The 16,601-nt window shown below is 52.9% G+C and overlaps 1 protein-coding gene across 11 annotated transcripts in view; it reads left to right on the forward strand.

Moving 5' to 3' along the window:
- Positions 1–16,601, forward strand: part of CACNA1C (calcium voltage-gated channel subunit alpha1 C) — a 391,277-nt gene that overhangs the window by 48,447 nt on the left and 326,229 nt on the right. For all 11 annotated transcript variants that reach the window (XM_018048697.1, XM_018048696.1, XM_018048698.1 and 8 more), the window contains exon 3: positions 1,009–1,114. In XM_018048697.1, the coding sequence (XP_017904186.1) occupies positions 1,009–1,114 (106 nt within the window). The remainder of the gene's footprint in view (positions 1–1,008; positions 1,115–16,601) is intronic.

The following is a 16,601-nucleotide window of genomic DNA, read 5'->3' on the forward strand; positions in this document are numbered from 1 at the left end:
GGAAGGAAGGAAGATGGGGCTGGAAGAGAGTGAGCCAGGCCTTTCCTCTGAAGTACCCCCACCCCCCACCCCATGGCCTTCCATCAAGCATGCAGGGCAGAAGGTGTATGGTCACACTTGCTCATTTTTGCATCTGCCTGATACTTTGATGCAGAGATCCAGGCACAGGGACCTCCTTGAGGCTTGGGGAGTGAAGCTTGGCTTATCCCCATGCCCTCCAAACCCCAGCACAACCCGCAGCAAGTCAGGAGACCCTGGGGCACAGACCGCCCCACCCCCATCCCCAAAAGCAGGACCTCAGTAGATGGAAGAGACCCCTGCGCCCAGCTGCTGTCCCCCACCACACACAGCTCATGCTGCACTGCTGCTGGGGTCCAGAGCCCCCGGCCGCCTTCAGGCTCTCTGGAAGCTGTCAGAGAATAAGGAGGAAGGAAAAAAAAGACTCTGAACTTCAACTTAAAAGATTGAAAGTATTATCTCCAAATTTCACTGAAGAGTCAAAGTCAGGTCTCTGCCTTGAGCCCCACAGGGTCTGCCTGTTTCAAGCCAAGCCTTGTCGGGTCCCCAGTGCAGGCGGGTGAGCCCGCGGGCAGGGCGGCCGGGAAGGGGTGGGCGGGGGCGAGTCCCGGCTGGAGCAGGCCCCAATCTTTAAAAGCAACCCCGCGCACACATGAGAGAAAATGAAGTCCAGTGCAATCTAAATAAATAAAAGAAGGGAAAAAAGTTTTAGAAATCTGTGTTTACTCTGGCACGCGACTGGCCTCCACTGCTTTTGACATATTAGGAAAAATTTTGGCGGGGCCCCATTAGAAGCACTTAAAAAGGCATATGTTTCTTTTCAGAACACAAGGGGCTTGGAATGTATTGTTTAAACAAAATTCTTATGGATCTCCGATTCATTTTTATATACATATATTTATATATTTATTTATATATATATATATCTCTGTGTGTGTTTGTTTCACTGGTGCTTCCCGTGGCATTAATTCCTTAACTCCCTCTCCCCAGGCCATTTGAAATCATTATTTTACTGACTATTTTTGCCAATTGTGTGGCCTTAGCGATCTATATTCCCTTCCCAGAGGACGACTCCAACGCCACGAATTCCAACCTGGTAAGTGCACCGCTGTGGGCCCGCCTCTGCACAAGGGCAGTGGGGGCTAAGCTTGGACCATGCGGATTCAAGCTGGAACATGCTTGATGTTACAATAGCCGGCCGAGCTTGGATGTCAGGGTCTCTTTATTCACATCAGCACCTGTCTTATCTCGGCCTGTTGTGAGAAACACTGCTGCGGTCAGGCAGTTGGGAGCAGGATGCACGCAAGTGTGAGTTCTGGGCAGTGGCCCGTGGGTGCTCTTTCCGCCCGCCCGCACCCTGGAAGGGCAGGTGTCTGCTGGAGTGAGTGTGCCTTCTGGATCCTCCATGGTGCTTGCCCCCAGGGCCGTCATTCCACTGAGGGTGCTTTGCTAAGGTGATTCGTAGGCTCAGTGCTCAAGAAGTAATTTCTAGGAAGCTTGTAGGAAAGTTTGCTTTTGCAGCCAAGATGGACTATTTAGTTAAAAAGGTTTTATGTTCTTGGGAAAGGCGGCTTTCCATCTGGATGGTTGGGAGGCCAATGCTGGCAGTTTGGGGTTAGAACGTGTCCATGGAAAAAGCGTGGAGAGTATTTACTCTGTGCTGAGCCTGAAGTCATCACAAAGCCGTCTGGGCACAGAGGGGGCTGTGGAATGTAGCTAGCCCGACCAGGCGCCTCGGGATCCTGGGCTGCCTGCCGGCGGGGGGGGAGGTCCTGCCTCTCCCCTCCCCTGCCAGGACCCCGGAGCTTCTCACGTGACCCCACAAAGCGCATCTCCCGGGTCGTAGGCAGCTTCCTGTAGTTAGTGACAGGGGACAGTTGGTGGTTGTTTCTGGAAGAAACAGGAGAGTACCAGGCCTCCTTCTCCTGTTGCCAGCCTCTCCTGATATCACGGGGTTATCAATTCTTGTGCTTTTTAATCTTTGACATTTTCCTGGGCCCCTGTAGCTAGTGTATCTGATGCCTGTTTGGACTTCGCAGCCTTTGCCTCGTTGTCTCAGGGAGCCTGGGCTGTGTGTGGGGTCAGGCTCCAGAGCTGGCTGGTGAGCTGAGAGATGACATGGCAAGCACAGCCTCGGCCCAAGTCCACGTGGCCTGCTGAGGTGCAACCTTGTGTCAGCAGGCAGGAACTCTTTGGTGTGTCAAAAGAAACACACCAGGAGTATCCCAGAGGTCCCCGGAAAAAGCAGGGCCTTCCTTGGTGCCACTTCTTCTCCCAGTGTCCTCTCACATAACCATACCCCACAACAGACCCCATCCTCCGTGAAACCCTACAACCTCTCAGTTAATCCTCAACTTAGAAAAAGACTCTGAGGCCTGTTTGGCAGCCAGTGACGCTTTGGGTCGATTCTGGGCCAAGGCTCAGAGGAGGTTGCTATCATCTTAGGTCCCAGGGATGGCCCCTTGCCCAGAGTCCACGAGGGTGGGGGGTGTACAGGTGGGTGCTCTGGGTGGCTGAGTGCTGCTGGCCCCTCCTCACGCTGGGCTGGAGAGCAAGCGGTCCCAGGATGTCCTCTGGGCTGGAGCGGAGGGACCATGGTTTTAAAATCACTCCACAGAGTGATGGACAAGCTCTGAAACTAGGCAGTAGTGATGGTCATACAACTGTATGTAAGTTGTACCCTCACCATGGGCAGATTTCCTGGTATGTAAGTTGTACCTCAGTAAAACTGCTGTGAGTAAAGGGTGACACCCACAAGCCCAAGCTAGTCCAGGCTGCACCGCCGGTCCGTCTTCCGTCTTCCCCCATGAGGGTGAGCCCGTGTGGTGGAGGGGGGGTGGTAGGGGGCAGCCAGGACTTGGGGGACCTTACAGTAGGAATCGGGGTGCACCAGAGAATGTGGGGGCTGAGAGAGGGTTCTAGATGCTGAGGCAGTTGCTGCCTCTCTAAAGCTCTGGTTTGGGCAGTGACTGTAAAGTAGGGAAATATGCTCGGATGATGGAGTTTCCTCCAGCCTAAATATATATACAGAGACACACACACACTTATACACAGATACACGCAGTCACACATATACACAGGTACACTCACAGACACATACAGACACAGAGACACACATATACACACATACATGTAGACACACAGTCAGACATATACATCAGATACACAGGCACATACACACACAGTCTCACTATACACAGATACTCACAATCACACATATATAGACACAGACACACATACATGTACACACACACAGTCACACAGATACACACATAGACATACACAGATGCATGCATATACACAGAGACACACATACATGTACACAGACACACAGAGACACACACCTACCCAGACACGCATTTTGAAAATCCCTCTCGTTGGGTGAGGGGGGGTCAAGAGATGCCTTCAGCCGGGAGAAGGTCAGCTTTAACGGGATGAAGGGCAGTGACCGAGGAGCCTGTGGACGGAGCAGGAGGAGACTGCAGCGGGCAGGTGTCAGGCGGGACTCCAGAGACACCTCCTGCTGGGGGAGGCAGGGAGGACCGAAGGAGCCCCAGGCCCGGCTCTGAGCATCTGTGGCAGGTGTAGGGGAGGGGTGGGGCAGGTGGGCAGGAGGAGCCACGGGGCCACCAGGGAGGTTCTGCCTGAGAGTGGGAGGGAGATGGCGAGAGCCGAGAGATTTCCAGGCTCAAGAAAGAGAGATTTAAACCCACTGGAGACGGCAGGGGTTGGTTCACACTCACCTGGCTGGCAGCTCCAGGCCAACAATGCGGAGAGCGGGCTGGGGCAGAGCGGGGGCCTTGGGTCATGTCTGTGGCCTCTGGAACCCTGAAGCAGGGGTGCGTGCGGCTCTTTGTGGAGCCTTGAGGACCAAAGCTGTCCCCTTGTCGCTCCAGAATGTGGCCCCCAAATCACTGAAGGGCCCCTGAAAGGACGCTTGACCACCTCCCGTGACTCCCGTGGCTTTTTTAGAACAAGAAACTGCAGCCGCAGAGTCCTGCTCAGAGACGGAGGCGATGCTGCACCTACAGAGGGCCTGGCACCGCAGAGCCTGTGGATCCCCTCGGGGGGCGGGGGCGGGGAGCAACGACAGTGTGAACCCGCAGGGCTCAGAGTCCATAGGTTTAACTCGCCCCCTGGCACCCCTGCTGATGGGTGTCGCAGGCTGCTCTTTGGGAAAAGTGACCCAAATGTTTGCCCTCTTGCAAGTGGGGCCCTGTCAGTTTGCCCTCTCCCCATGGCTGCCCAGAGATGTGTCCTCTGTTGGGTCCAAGAATAACTCACTTAGCAAAGACCCTCACTGTCCAGAAGGAGGGGGTCCCCCTGACACCTGTGGGCCCACAGCCGCCCTCCTGCTCTCAACTTCCTTCCTTCTGCCCAGCTCCTTCCCCCTGCAACCTGCTTGATGCAACCCCCGTTTATTTTCCTAGCACTTTGCTTTTTTTATCTTTCCAGGAGATGAAAAGTGTTTCAGTATGGAATTTTTTTAAAGGTCTTTTTCTCATTATTTACGTAAAAGTCTGTTTGTTTTATGCTCCATCTAACATACACCATTGCGCCCAAATCCGTCATCTTTGTTATCTTTTCCTGCTGCTAGTGGAGCAGAAGGAAACGTGAACGGGCCCATGACACGGCGCTTCTTTCCGCATTATTCACAGCCTTGTTGCTGGCAGTGCCACCTGCCAGGCAGAGCATCCTGTAGAAATAGTGTGTGAACCCCCGCATACCCTCGGCGGTGGCTGCTGCCCTGCAGGTAAATTGGACGAGGTCTCCTGAGCTCTGTTGCTGGCAGGGTGGACTCATCACGTGTGGAAAACTCCCAGCCCCCAACAGACCCTGAAGTCGGCTCAGACTTGGATTGGGTTGGAATATTAAGAGAATATATTTGGTGTCTGACCTTGTGCAGACAATAGGGCTGTGTTGGGCTTTCTGAAGCCAGAACCAGGTAGTTCCAGAGGGGCGAGGGGCAGAGGAGAGGCCAGAGGAGAGACATGGGGGCTGGAGCGGGGAGAATGGGCTCAGCAGAAGGGCCCAAGTGTCGGGGAGAAGGCGGGACTTTCTAGTTTCTCATTTATGCTGTGAGATGGAGTGGCCCCGACTGGTTGTAAGGATGGTGAGTTCAGGCCTGGGGGCCATCAGGGTGCCAGCAGAGGCTGTGTGTGCTGGTCGGAGAGCTCACAGCCCGAGCCTGGGGACCCTCTGTCTGGTCCTGGATGCAGGTCCCACAGGGCCCTTTGGGAGAGCTTTTGTGGGCGAGGAGACACACAGGCTCTTGGTTTCTGGAACCCTCACCCACGGAGGATAACTGGGCTGCCTACTCGCGGGTCTCATCACACAGGGAGAGAGGCAGAGAGGCCTCCTGGCTAAAGAAGGGTCCCTGAGGGACAGCCCCCCACCACAACTCACCCTGCAGGGACCATGTTTGGAACAACGCTGAGCCTGTGGACTGAGGACCCCCATGGCCTATATTTGGGATGCGTCAGGGTGCGTGTTTGGGAAGCAAGCAGAGATGTGGGCTCAGGCCCTGGTTCTCCTGCAGTGAGCTCGGCCTTCTTGCACCGTCAGGTCTGCTGGAAGGCGAGATGTTGCTGTGGGGCCTGAATGCATCCTGGTAGATGAGAGTCAGGGCCGGCGTGTGATCCCCAGGCGTGGGAAACCCATGGACAGGTGATGGCAGGTGGCCCGCATCGCAGCTGGTCCTGTCTGTGGGTGTTCAAGGTGAGGGTGTGGACGGGGTGGCTTGGGGCTCAGCCCAGCTCCTAACCAGGGCCTCGGGGAGACGCTTCACTGAGGCAACCCACCCCCCAACCCCAGCCCTGCCCTGGGGTCTGCTGAGTTGGTCTGGGCGGGACCTGGTGCAGCTGCAGCCTGTGAGCCATTCTGGAGCCAGGCCTGCAGCGCTGAGCCGGGAGAGAGGGGCTGACCCGGGGCGGGAGGGCTCCCCTCAGTCACTGAACCTTTCTGTTGGTGTCTCTTCCGGCAGGTGGGGCCGGGAGACCTGCTTAGTCATGACCATTCCCTTTTCTACGTGACCAGCAGGCGCCAGTGCTCCGCAAACACTGCGGCTCAGCCCCACTACAGTAAATGGCCACGTCTGTTTACTTGCTTACTTCAGGGGAGAATTCATCCCAGGAAGCTGCTCTGTCCCCAATGCCTTGGGCGGGGACCGGCCCCCGCTGGGCTCTTGATAAATATTTGTTGAGTGAGTGGACGGGGAGTGGACGGAGCCTGCCAGATGGTGTCCCTTTAGTTCAGAGAAGTGATGTGACTGGTGAGAGGGGGCCAAGTGTCACGTGGACTCACGTGTGGGGGTTGGTGGCCCCTGTTCCCCTGAACGTGCATGACTGTGAGCATAGGAGGGGGTGGGAAGAATCCCCGGAGATAAAGCACCTGTCCCCACACCTCACCTCACCCGTGGCAGCATTAACTACTGTTTCAAACAATCAACTTGGTTCTGTTGCAAAATAAAAATGGTAAATTCTGGGGTAAGCAGGGTTGCACAGATGACTGTCGTAGGACGTGGCATCTCTAACTCAGTAGTAATGTCTTTTCATTCCACGTGCAGATACCAAAGCGTTGAGTGGGTCAGGGTGATTTGGGCATTGCAGTGACCCTGTGAGGCCTCCTGTCATCCCATTTCACAGATGAGGACACTGGCTCTCAGAGAAGGGACATGGTCTGCCCTGGAAACGCAAGCATCATGGCGTGGATGCGCGCACGTGTCCTCAACCGTCAGGAGACAGCTACCTTGTGTGCTCATCAGGCAGAGGGTTCCCTGGACCAGACAGAGGGTGCTACCCCACCTCCCCATCACAAATGGTGCAGGTTTAGAAACACCTGCAGTGTAGGGAGCTTGTCCTGAGGACTATGCCCTTGGGAGAGAGGCTGGGCCGTGCAGGGAGGCCTGGGCGGCTGCCCTGGGGACCAGGTATCTCCAGTGGTGGTGAGTGCTCCTGGACGGAGCCCTGAGTGCGGGGGCTCCTCCTCCCCAGAGTTTCAGAGACAGGCACTGCCTGCTGCCCGCTTGGCAGCGGCCGAAGCTTTGAAGTCTAAGCGTGTGACACCCCTTGCCCCATTTTTATCCACCTGTGTTCATTCGGGGGGAAGATGCTCCCTATGTACACTCACACTCTATGTGATGGAAAACCTTCCTGCACCAAGCTCTTTTTAATTTAAACATATTTGAGGAAAGCCTTTCTCGAATATAAAATCCAAACCCCAGGATCCTTCAAAGGAAATTCTGAACTGGTTGCATCGTTTCTTGGAACTGTGGTGCCCCTGGACGTGTCAAGGGTTGAGCCTGCTATCAGGCTGTTAGGAGGGTGGGGGACTCTCTGGGTCCCTGCAGCTGGGGTCTGGAGCAGCCCCATGGGATTCCTAGGGACCCCGGCAGCTGCAGGCGCCTGTCTGCTGGGTGCTGGCCCTCACTGCGGGCTGCCCACCCCATGGGCTTGGCACTGGGTCAGCAGGTCCCATGGTATGTGCGTGGGAGGAGCTCATTGTGATGAAGTGCCTTCCCGTAATTTGTTGGCCTGATAACCTTGATCCTGGCTTCTTAGGAGCCTTGCTCCTAGTTGCCCCTGGGGGGTAGGGGCAGTGAGGGGCTGAACATAGGCACCTGAGATTCTAAGATGATTAACAAAGGCCCTGAAAGCAGTGATGTGTGTAAACTGGGGTGGAAAACCGATAGAAGAGGTTTTCCTGGAGAAACTGCTCTTGAGTGAAACCTGAAGCCCGTGGGGAGTCTGCTAGACTGATGGTGTCCAAGTCAGAAGAGGAGACAGGACTCCACACAGAAGGTACAGCTCTGACATGTGAACACAGCCTCCCAGAGCCCAGTCCAGGGCCATTCTTGGGGTGATGGGAATTCATTCACCAAAAATCCCTACTGGGCGCGTGCTGGATAGGCACAGCCCCACTTAAGGCAGATGCCCTCGCAAGGCATCATTTTAAGGGAGAGACGTAAGAGCACCTAATTAAAAAATGAATTATTCAATTGTAATTGGCCTCTAAAATATGGATGTTTGGGTATGAGACTACGTTTGTTGTAAGTTAATATTTTACTTATGCTACTGAAAGAACAAAGCCCAAGCTAACGATTGCTCACTGGCCTGGAAGGAAGGACTATGCCACAAAACCTCTTAAATCGTGATTGAAAAAAAATGTGCTAGGGTCGATGGTGGGATTTTTTAATCCTGCTGAAATTTAACCCCTAAATCATGGAACTTGAGGCTTGCAGCATCAGACGGATGAGGGGTGAGGAGGAAGAGACAGGTATGGCTGCTAGAAGAATGGTCACACCTGTCCTCAGGTACATGGAGGGGCTTCCCGGAGGACAGAGCTGGGCAGAACTGAGCAGACCTCTCTGCCACTTTGTGGAAACTGTTCAGCGGGAAACTCAATTATACGCAAAAAGTTTCTGCATTTTCAGGGTGCCTTACTTTTGGGAAGATGCTATCTGATGTCATTTCTTACCTCTCGGGACAACTTGAAATCCACAGGTGCCAACGTCATCTTTTTCTCCCTGTAGCCAGGCATTTTTAGTGAATGTTAATGTTTGTAACAAAAAAAAATTCATAGTCATTTTATCCTTCTGTAATCAGGAGGATTACTGCCCGAATTATTTTTCAGTAGGAGTGTGCATTACTTCAGCAAACTGCGGGAGATAGAGGAGAGGGAAGCCTGGTGCGCTGTAGTCTATGGGGTCAAAAAGAGTCGGACACGACTGAACTCCAACAACATGCATTATTTATTTATTTTTTGGCCACACCATGCACCATGTGGGGTCTAGTTCCCTGACCAGGCATGGAACCCAGGCATTATGCGTTGGGACTGCGGGTCTTAACCAGTGGACCACCAGGGAAGTCCCTCCGAATAATTGTTTTCTTTTCCTTTTCTCCAAGGTAGGCATCTTGAGTTGGACCTTTTGGGGAAAAATAATGAAACTTTTTGTCTACTCTGGTGGCCTTTGCCTATGTGAGAGCTGTTTCATCTCAAATGTCTGTAATTCTGTAAATCGAGTCAGCATCTCTCAAACGTGCAGGTGAACCTGTCGTCCTTGGGGTGGGAAATCCAGATCTGGGCCCTGCAGACTTGGCTTTCTTGGTGCCTGGCCTCCACTGAGCTTCTGTGTTGTGAACGCTTCCCGGAAACGTTGCCTCTTTGTGGCGAGCGTCCGGTCATTGCCATTGGCTTGTTGCTGAGAAGACAGGAAGGTGAGATGGTGGAGAGAAAAGTAGAAGAGGGCTCAGGGTTCCCAGAAGAAATGGGAAGGGAGCAGAGCTGAGGAGAGAAGCCACGTCTCAGGACAGAGGCGTCTAAAGGAAGCTGTGAAAGCACCAGGGCTGGCCAGCGAGAGAGGAGACGCGGGTTACAGAGTGAGGGAGATGTCGACTGCCTTCCCAGGCCTTCTGGAGGCGTCTGTGGGGCTTCCCTCGTGGCTCAGATGGTGAAGAATCTGCCCTCAATGTGGAAACCCTGGGGCGGGGTCTGCAGAATCAAAGAATCAAACCCTCAGTGTTTGATTCCTGGGTCGGGAAGATCCCCTGGAGAAGGCAATGGCAACCCACTCCAGTACTCTTGCCTGGGAAATCCCATGGACAGAGAAGCCGGGTGGGCTACGGTCCGTGGGGTCACAAAGAGTCAGACATGACTGAGCGACTAACACTTTCGCTTTTTTTCCACTTTGAGTAATTAAACAGGCAGCGGGCTTCTCCCAGGTGAGTCATTGTGAAAAATTCACCCCGAGCACCCAGGCTTCCATGTTCTCGATTCCCAGGCCTCAGATCACCATGTCAGTTGTGCAGGGGTCCCCTTGGAAAGATGCCCCAGCACACGTGGGCACAGTTTGGAGGATGCTGGGGGCGGGGTACATCTGTGCAGCTCCTAGGGCTTTTTGTTGTTTGTATGTTCACGTGCCTGCCTACACTTACACACACAGTTATATGAAGCCTGTAAAATTTTTCAAAACTTTCCGGAGGAATTAGCATCATAAAATCGTAAAAGAAATCTCCGAAGGGCCTTTAGAGCTGAGAGAGGAGGGAGGCCGCCCACATACATCACGCTGACGGAAACCCATCACCCGCACAGCCCCAGAGATCTCGGGGAAATCTCTCATGAAATGAACTGCCTGCTGCCCGACAGCCTCTAGGAAGCATCAGCTCTGCCTTCGTCCTAAAATATTGTACTGAGAGGACCTGCCACGGAGATGCTGATCCCACTTACGGGCACTGGGACTCGGGTGTCATCTAGCCGCTGCTCTCGTATTTGCCCCTCCATTCCTGCAGGCGTGTTTACCCAGACTCTCCACGGCCAGGCCAGGGCTCTGCTTTTCAGGGATGTATTCCAGTCGCTGTGTTCTGAGTCACGTCTCCCTTTAATCAGACTAACAATGGGCACCACTGTTGTAATTCTGGAACAGGTGTCCTGTCCCAGGGACCCAGATCTTGACCACGACTCTACAGCTCTGCAGTGTCCAGCTCTTGTGTGCAAACAGTGAAGCGGGTTCAGAGGCAAGATGACCAAGCCAGGGCCACCCGGGGGAGGATGCGGTGAAGCGAGGGTGTGAGGCACGCTCCGTGTGACTCTGAGTGCTTGTTCTCTCCAGTGTGCGAAGGGTTTGCCACCACCTCCCCCAGATGTGTCCCCAAAGGGGCCTGAAAGGGGAGAGGGTGTGGGTCTGAGCCCAGCAGTGACTCTCCCCGCCCTTGGTCGCAGGGCAGCCGTGTCCGTGGGGCTCAGAGCTTGGCCCCCATCTGGACCAACCCTGAAGCTTGTTCTTGGCCTCTCCAGGGGAGAGGCCACAGGGCACTTGCTTTCCTGGGGTTCTCTGGGGGGTGGTGATTCAAGTCTGGAAGGGTGCAGTCTTGCATCCACCTGAGCAGTGGCAGAATGATGTTTGGGGCTTGTGTGGAATAAACTCAGCAACTGATGGGTTTGCTGGATGTTCGAGCATCTGAGGCTGAGGAGGAAAGGGTGGCTCTGGGCTGTGCGGGGACTGTGTGCTTTGTTCTCCGGACCCTGCAGAAGCACTCAGAGGGACATGCAAGTTCAGACACCTGTGGGCTGGGGAGCATCTGTCCCAGGCTCTCAGCCAGGAGAGAGGAGACAGCCCTGGTGAACACATGGAACGTCACAGTCCTTTCTCCTGGACCCGCTTAGAAAGCCCAAAATGCATTTAACGTTTCCATTGTAAGACTTCTCTCTGCTGATGGCATTTGGAAAGCTGGCCTCTAGGAAAAGCCCAGCGTAGAAATCTCCTGGGAACAGTGAGCAGACTGTTGCCTTTTCCTGACTTCCAACAAGATCTTAATTTTTCCTGACTGTTTATGCACCTTCCACAACACCAGAAAGCATCCGGGATCAGGGCTGATCTTGGGGAGGAGGAGTGGCCCAAGGGGCAGGGGCAGAGGCTGGTGTCTGCTGAGAGCAGCAGGTAGGGCCTGGACTTGGGAGGCTGAGCCCCCAAGGCGTGGCAGGTCCAGGCTGGGGCATGGCAGGTCCAGGCAGGTCCAGGCTCTGGTCCCGGAGCCTGATGGGTTTCCTTGATCTCGTCACAAAGCCTTTCACTGTTGATGATGCACCTGAGTTCACTCTTGGGAGAATGGCTTGGGAGAGCAGTGGTAACTGCTCCCCCAGGGCAGGTGCCAAGGGCCTGAGGCAGCCTTGTCCTAATGTCCCAACTTTGGTTTTGGTTTGGCTCTCATGCCTGAGTTCACTGTTGGTCTGTCTTGAATGATGAAGGGGTTGGAGGGGTAGGAACCGACTGAGACTCCACTGGGTTCCGCTGAGCCCACGTGCTCTGTTCAGAGCAGACTCTACAGGTGGTGTGGCAGGAATCAAGTTTATGGATCAGTGGAATTAAAAGAAAAGCTGAAAGCTCATCACGTTGAATTCCCTGACTTTGTGAGGAAACTGAGGCTAAGTAAGATTTTGCTTGGGTCTAAATAATCTGGAAGTCACCTGTGCCTTAACCAGCGCTGGGTCCCACGGCCCTCCGTGTTGGGTGACTGGAGGGCTGTGGTTCACCTGCATCCTCTCAGTGTCAGGAAGTGAGACAGATCAACCCTGGGAGGAAGATGAAGCCACGGGGGGTTAGTTCCAGAGAAAACAGTTTCAGGGTCCACCCACCCCACCTGGTCCACGCGGCCCAGGCCAGCAGAGTGAAGGGTGGAAGGGAGCCTCACTACTCACCCGAATTTGGTCATAGATTTCCATGTCTTATGAGTCAACCGAGGACTCATCCCCCTTCATGCTATCTGCGTTGGCTGGCCCTGAAACGCCCTCTGGCCGCCTGCCTGATGACAGGCCCTCGTTCCCGGGAGTGGTGAGCCCCAGCACGGCTGTGGGGAGGCACTCTGCCTGTGAGACTCTCCAGTTTAGGATGGAGGCTCCTTTTGAAAAAATTGCGGTGAAACATAAAAAAAAAAAAAAAAAAAAAAAAAAAAAACCATCCTTTTACGCATTTTGGAGCGTATGTACGTACCATGTTGCCTGGGTGGCTGTAAGGACGCTCACACAGTCATGTGACCATCACCACCCTGGTCTCCAGGACTCTGCCATTTCCCCAAATGGACACTCTCTCCCCATAAGCACGGCCCCTCCCCTCCCCCAGGCCTGGCCCCCACCTCCCGCTGTCTGTCTGTGGTTCCTCAGAATGGAATCACTAACTCCCTGCGGCTTCGTCTTGTGTCTGGAGGCCGCCAACTAGGGTGGGAGGAGGTGGATGGATGCCCTGCCAGGAAAGACCAGGGACTGTGTTCTCTGGAGATGTAAAGGCTTCAAGCTGTGGTTCTGCTGGGGTGCAGCCCATGCTGGACTGTCCCCCCTTCCAGGGCGGGGGTGGGGAGCAGTCTGTGCTGGACTGTCCCGCTTTCTCATCCCATTTCCCTTCCGGGGCGTGAGGGGGGCTGGTGCCCATCTTCTTTGTGGGTAGGCATGGACCATGAGTAAGACAGTTTGGGAACATACTTGGCAAACGGAATATTCACTGTCTCAGAAGAGCTGAGTAATCACTGGGCCCTCCAAGGTCCACCACTTCAGCTGTCCTCTCTGCATCTTCAGATGGTCCCTGCCTCCCAAGATGCTGGGCAGAAGTTCTTCTAAATTCAAGAAAAAAGGAATACTCTGCCTTCCCCCAGGGACGCTCCTGAGCACTCTTCTCTGCCCAGGGATGTTTTCCTCGTAAAACCCTACAACAGGCCTCCCTGGAGGGTTTTCCTATAGGTTCTTGGGTTGAGAGTCCTGGTTCTTCTTGACAACTGGAGGCTTCGTCACCTCCCCCAGTGACAGGCTGGACTGAACAATCAATTGAGCCATCCTCCTGGCCTGGCTGCCGTCGGGGGCTAGAGATAGGAGTGGATGGCGCAGGTGGGTACAGAACGCACCTCAGGACCACACTGGCCACGTCCGGGCAGCGAGGAGTCAGAGCAGGGAGGTGAGCATGGCCTTGACAGACTCCTGGAAGGACCTTGTTTTCCAGCTGGGAGCCTGGGTTTGATTCTGGAGTTGGTATTTTCTATTGTGGCTGTGATGCCCTGGATCCACTGGGCAGAGGGCTCTCAGGCGGGATCACAGAGGGTCCCTGAGTTTCCCACACAGGAGACACCAAAACCAGCAGATCCCACTCCCTGGGGCCCCAGCCCTGCCCCGCCCCGAGGCCTGGGAGGCCCATCCAGAGTCTAGCTCACTCTGTGCTGTTTCCTCACAGGAGAGTTTGCTTTACAATTATTCATTAATCTGTAAAACTATGTTTTATGCACTCTTCTGAATCAATGTTATGTTTTATAAAAATAGAATAAAGTGATATGGTAATGAGGGAAAAAGCACAGCAGTTTAGAAATTGTGATTGAATGCCCTCCTCCCAAACCATGCTGAAATTATGGTGAAGAAATCTTTAAAAAATGCATAAACCGCAGAGATAAAATGAATGGGAAAGAAGACAACAGCAACCATATGTGTGTGTGTATACATGTGTGTGTATCTAAGGGTTGTTCTCATTTGTTCATTTTTGTGTTTGAAGTATTCTTTGATGTCTTATTGATGCCATGGTCCTTAACAACCCAACAGCTGCAGCCAGCCACATCATGGAGCTTGGCTTTCCAACACTTTTGTGGAGGCCTCCCAGGTTGAGACAACCCCCTGGAGAAGGGAATGGCTACCCACTCCAAGATTCTTGCCTGGAGAATCCCATGGACAGAGGAGCCTGACGGGCTACAGTCCATGGAGTTGCAAAGAGTCAGACGCAACTGAGTGACCATTTTCACTTTCACTTTCTCAGGTCTTCTAGTTTCTGTTATATTTTCCAGCCCCAGGGATATTGATGGTGATCAGCACACAGAGCGCCGACCAGGTCTTTCTCTGTAGAAACATCACAGTTGGATGTGAGCGTACACGTGTCGCTTAACTCAGCTCTGATGGGTGCAGGCGGCTTCAGCACCTCTTTTAAAGCAGCGTTGATGTCCGCTGCACCACAGAAGCAATGCCTTCCTAGGCCCTGGTGGTGGGTGAAGGTCTTAGCTAAATCCAGAGCTCGCTAGAGAGGCCCTACCTCCGTGCAACCCAGCCTACCTCCATGCAACCCAGGCTGAGACAGGTGGTTTGTCCTCTATTGGCGACCAAGGAGACACTGTTTGGATGGGGGCGTGGCTGGCACAACCCGGGGAAGGATGGCTGAGACTCCCCAGCTGTCCCTCACTTGCTCTCACAGTGCAGCCTCCAGTCCTCTCTAGGCTGGAGATCTGAACATCCCCCAGCATCTTTCAGGCTGGCAGAGGCAGCTAGCCTGGAGAAGAAAGCCCTGAGGACACGTCAGGGTCCACCCTGCAGGATGACTCAGCCACAGCCCCTCCAGCTCACAAGCCCACTCACCACTCCTATCGGTTTTCTATTGTTTCACTCTTAAATATAATCAGTCAATTAAGGACACCTAAATATTTGGAAGTCCCTTAAAATGAAAATAGAAACCAAAGCAAACAAGCAAAGGATGGATATTTAAAATAGAATATGAAAGGAGTAAAAAAAAAAAAAATCCAAACCACCACCAACAGCATCCTTTTCTGTCTTTAGAGAGATGCAACAAGATGCTACTTTCCTGAGACAGAAACTGATTTCTGTGAAAAAGGAATATTCACGAAACAAAAAGGAACTCTTGGAAATTAAAAATGCTGTAGCTGAGGGCTATGAATCATTGAAAAACAAAATTAATGAATCTCCAGAGAAGCAGGGCAAACAAATCAGAGCTGGAAATTAGGAGGGAAAAAATAGGACAGTGAGATGACCAGTCCAAGAAGTACAGCATCTGAGAGCTTGAAGTTCCAGAAAGAGGTAACTGAATATGCACTGAGGGGTGACTCTCAGGAATAGAGTCCAGAACGCTGCCTACAACTAAAGGGCATCAGTGTCCTACTCTGTGAGTAGGGCTCACAGAGTGCCCACACAGATGGGCACATCACTGTGAAAATATCAGGAAAGTGGGGACAATGGGACAGTCTTACCAGTTTCTAGAGAGAAAAAAATACATTACAATGGATAAGGAATCAGCCTGGTTTCAGGTTGCGTGCTTCATGAGAAGCAAGACGACTCGGGCAGTGCCCTCAAAATCCTGAAGGAACAGGATTTCCAGTTATGGATTTTATACTCAACCAAATTATCGCCCAAGCAGCAAGTAGAACAAAGACATTTTCAGGTGAATGAAAACCTCAACGACAACAAAAACAGCTAAAAGTAAAACCCCAAACCCAAACCAAGTTAGCTCCGATGCTGCAAAGCTACCAGAGGAAGTTCTCCATAATGAAGTGGGATTAAACCAAGGGAATCATGGGATTCAGGAAACATAGAATCCAGCTCAGAGAAAGGCAAAGAGCATCTGTGAAGGGGGTCCCTTTTCGGTCATCACGATGCAGAATCAGACACTGATCCCAACAAATTCCCATGCTATTCAGGATGCTGGAGAAGGATTAGAGAGGTAAATCCTCACTTCTCATATTGGGAAAGAAGTTAAAACTTGGTAAAAAGTTATAGAAGCATATGATTTTAAAATATGGAATTAACTACCCAAAGATACAGCTAAGACACGGACAGTGGTGTTTGTTAGGGAGGAGGAAATAGGGCAGTCAGGAAGAGAACTGTGGATTCATTCGTCTTCGTTTGTTTGTTTTGCCATGAGCCTGTGAGAGCTATTTGACTTTAAACTATGTGGATATACAATAGATAAGAATGAAAATTGGAAGAGCCCCCCAGCTTGTTGCTGAGAGTGGGGCTCCCTGGAGTCCTATACTATTCATTCGTTTACTCAACGTTTCTCTTCCTGATGCTCTGTAACATGCCAGGCATGGTGGCAATTTCTTTCTTCAGAGTTTATCAGCCTTCTCACCGCTCCCATCTGGACAGTCCTGCTGGCAGCCTGTCCCTCCCCTCTGTCCCCGGATCTCTGCAGGGTGAGGCTGCAGCTCTCAGGTAGTGTCCAGAGAGTCAGGCTTGCCTCCTTCCTTCTCTTGAACGACAGGTTATCAGGGGTGATGTATGTTGCTCTTTCTTCTGAAGGAGAGGAGCAGGTCCTAGCCACACATTCCTGGGGGGGCCCT

This window comes from Capra hircus, chromosome 5, assembly GCF_001704415.2.
Source record: "Capra hircus breed San Clemente chromosome 5, ASM170441v1, whole genome shotgun sequence".
NCBI classification, from domain to species: domain Eukaryota; kingdom Metazoa; phylum Chordata; class Mammalia; order Artiodactyla; family Bovidae; genus Capra; species Capra hircus.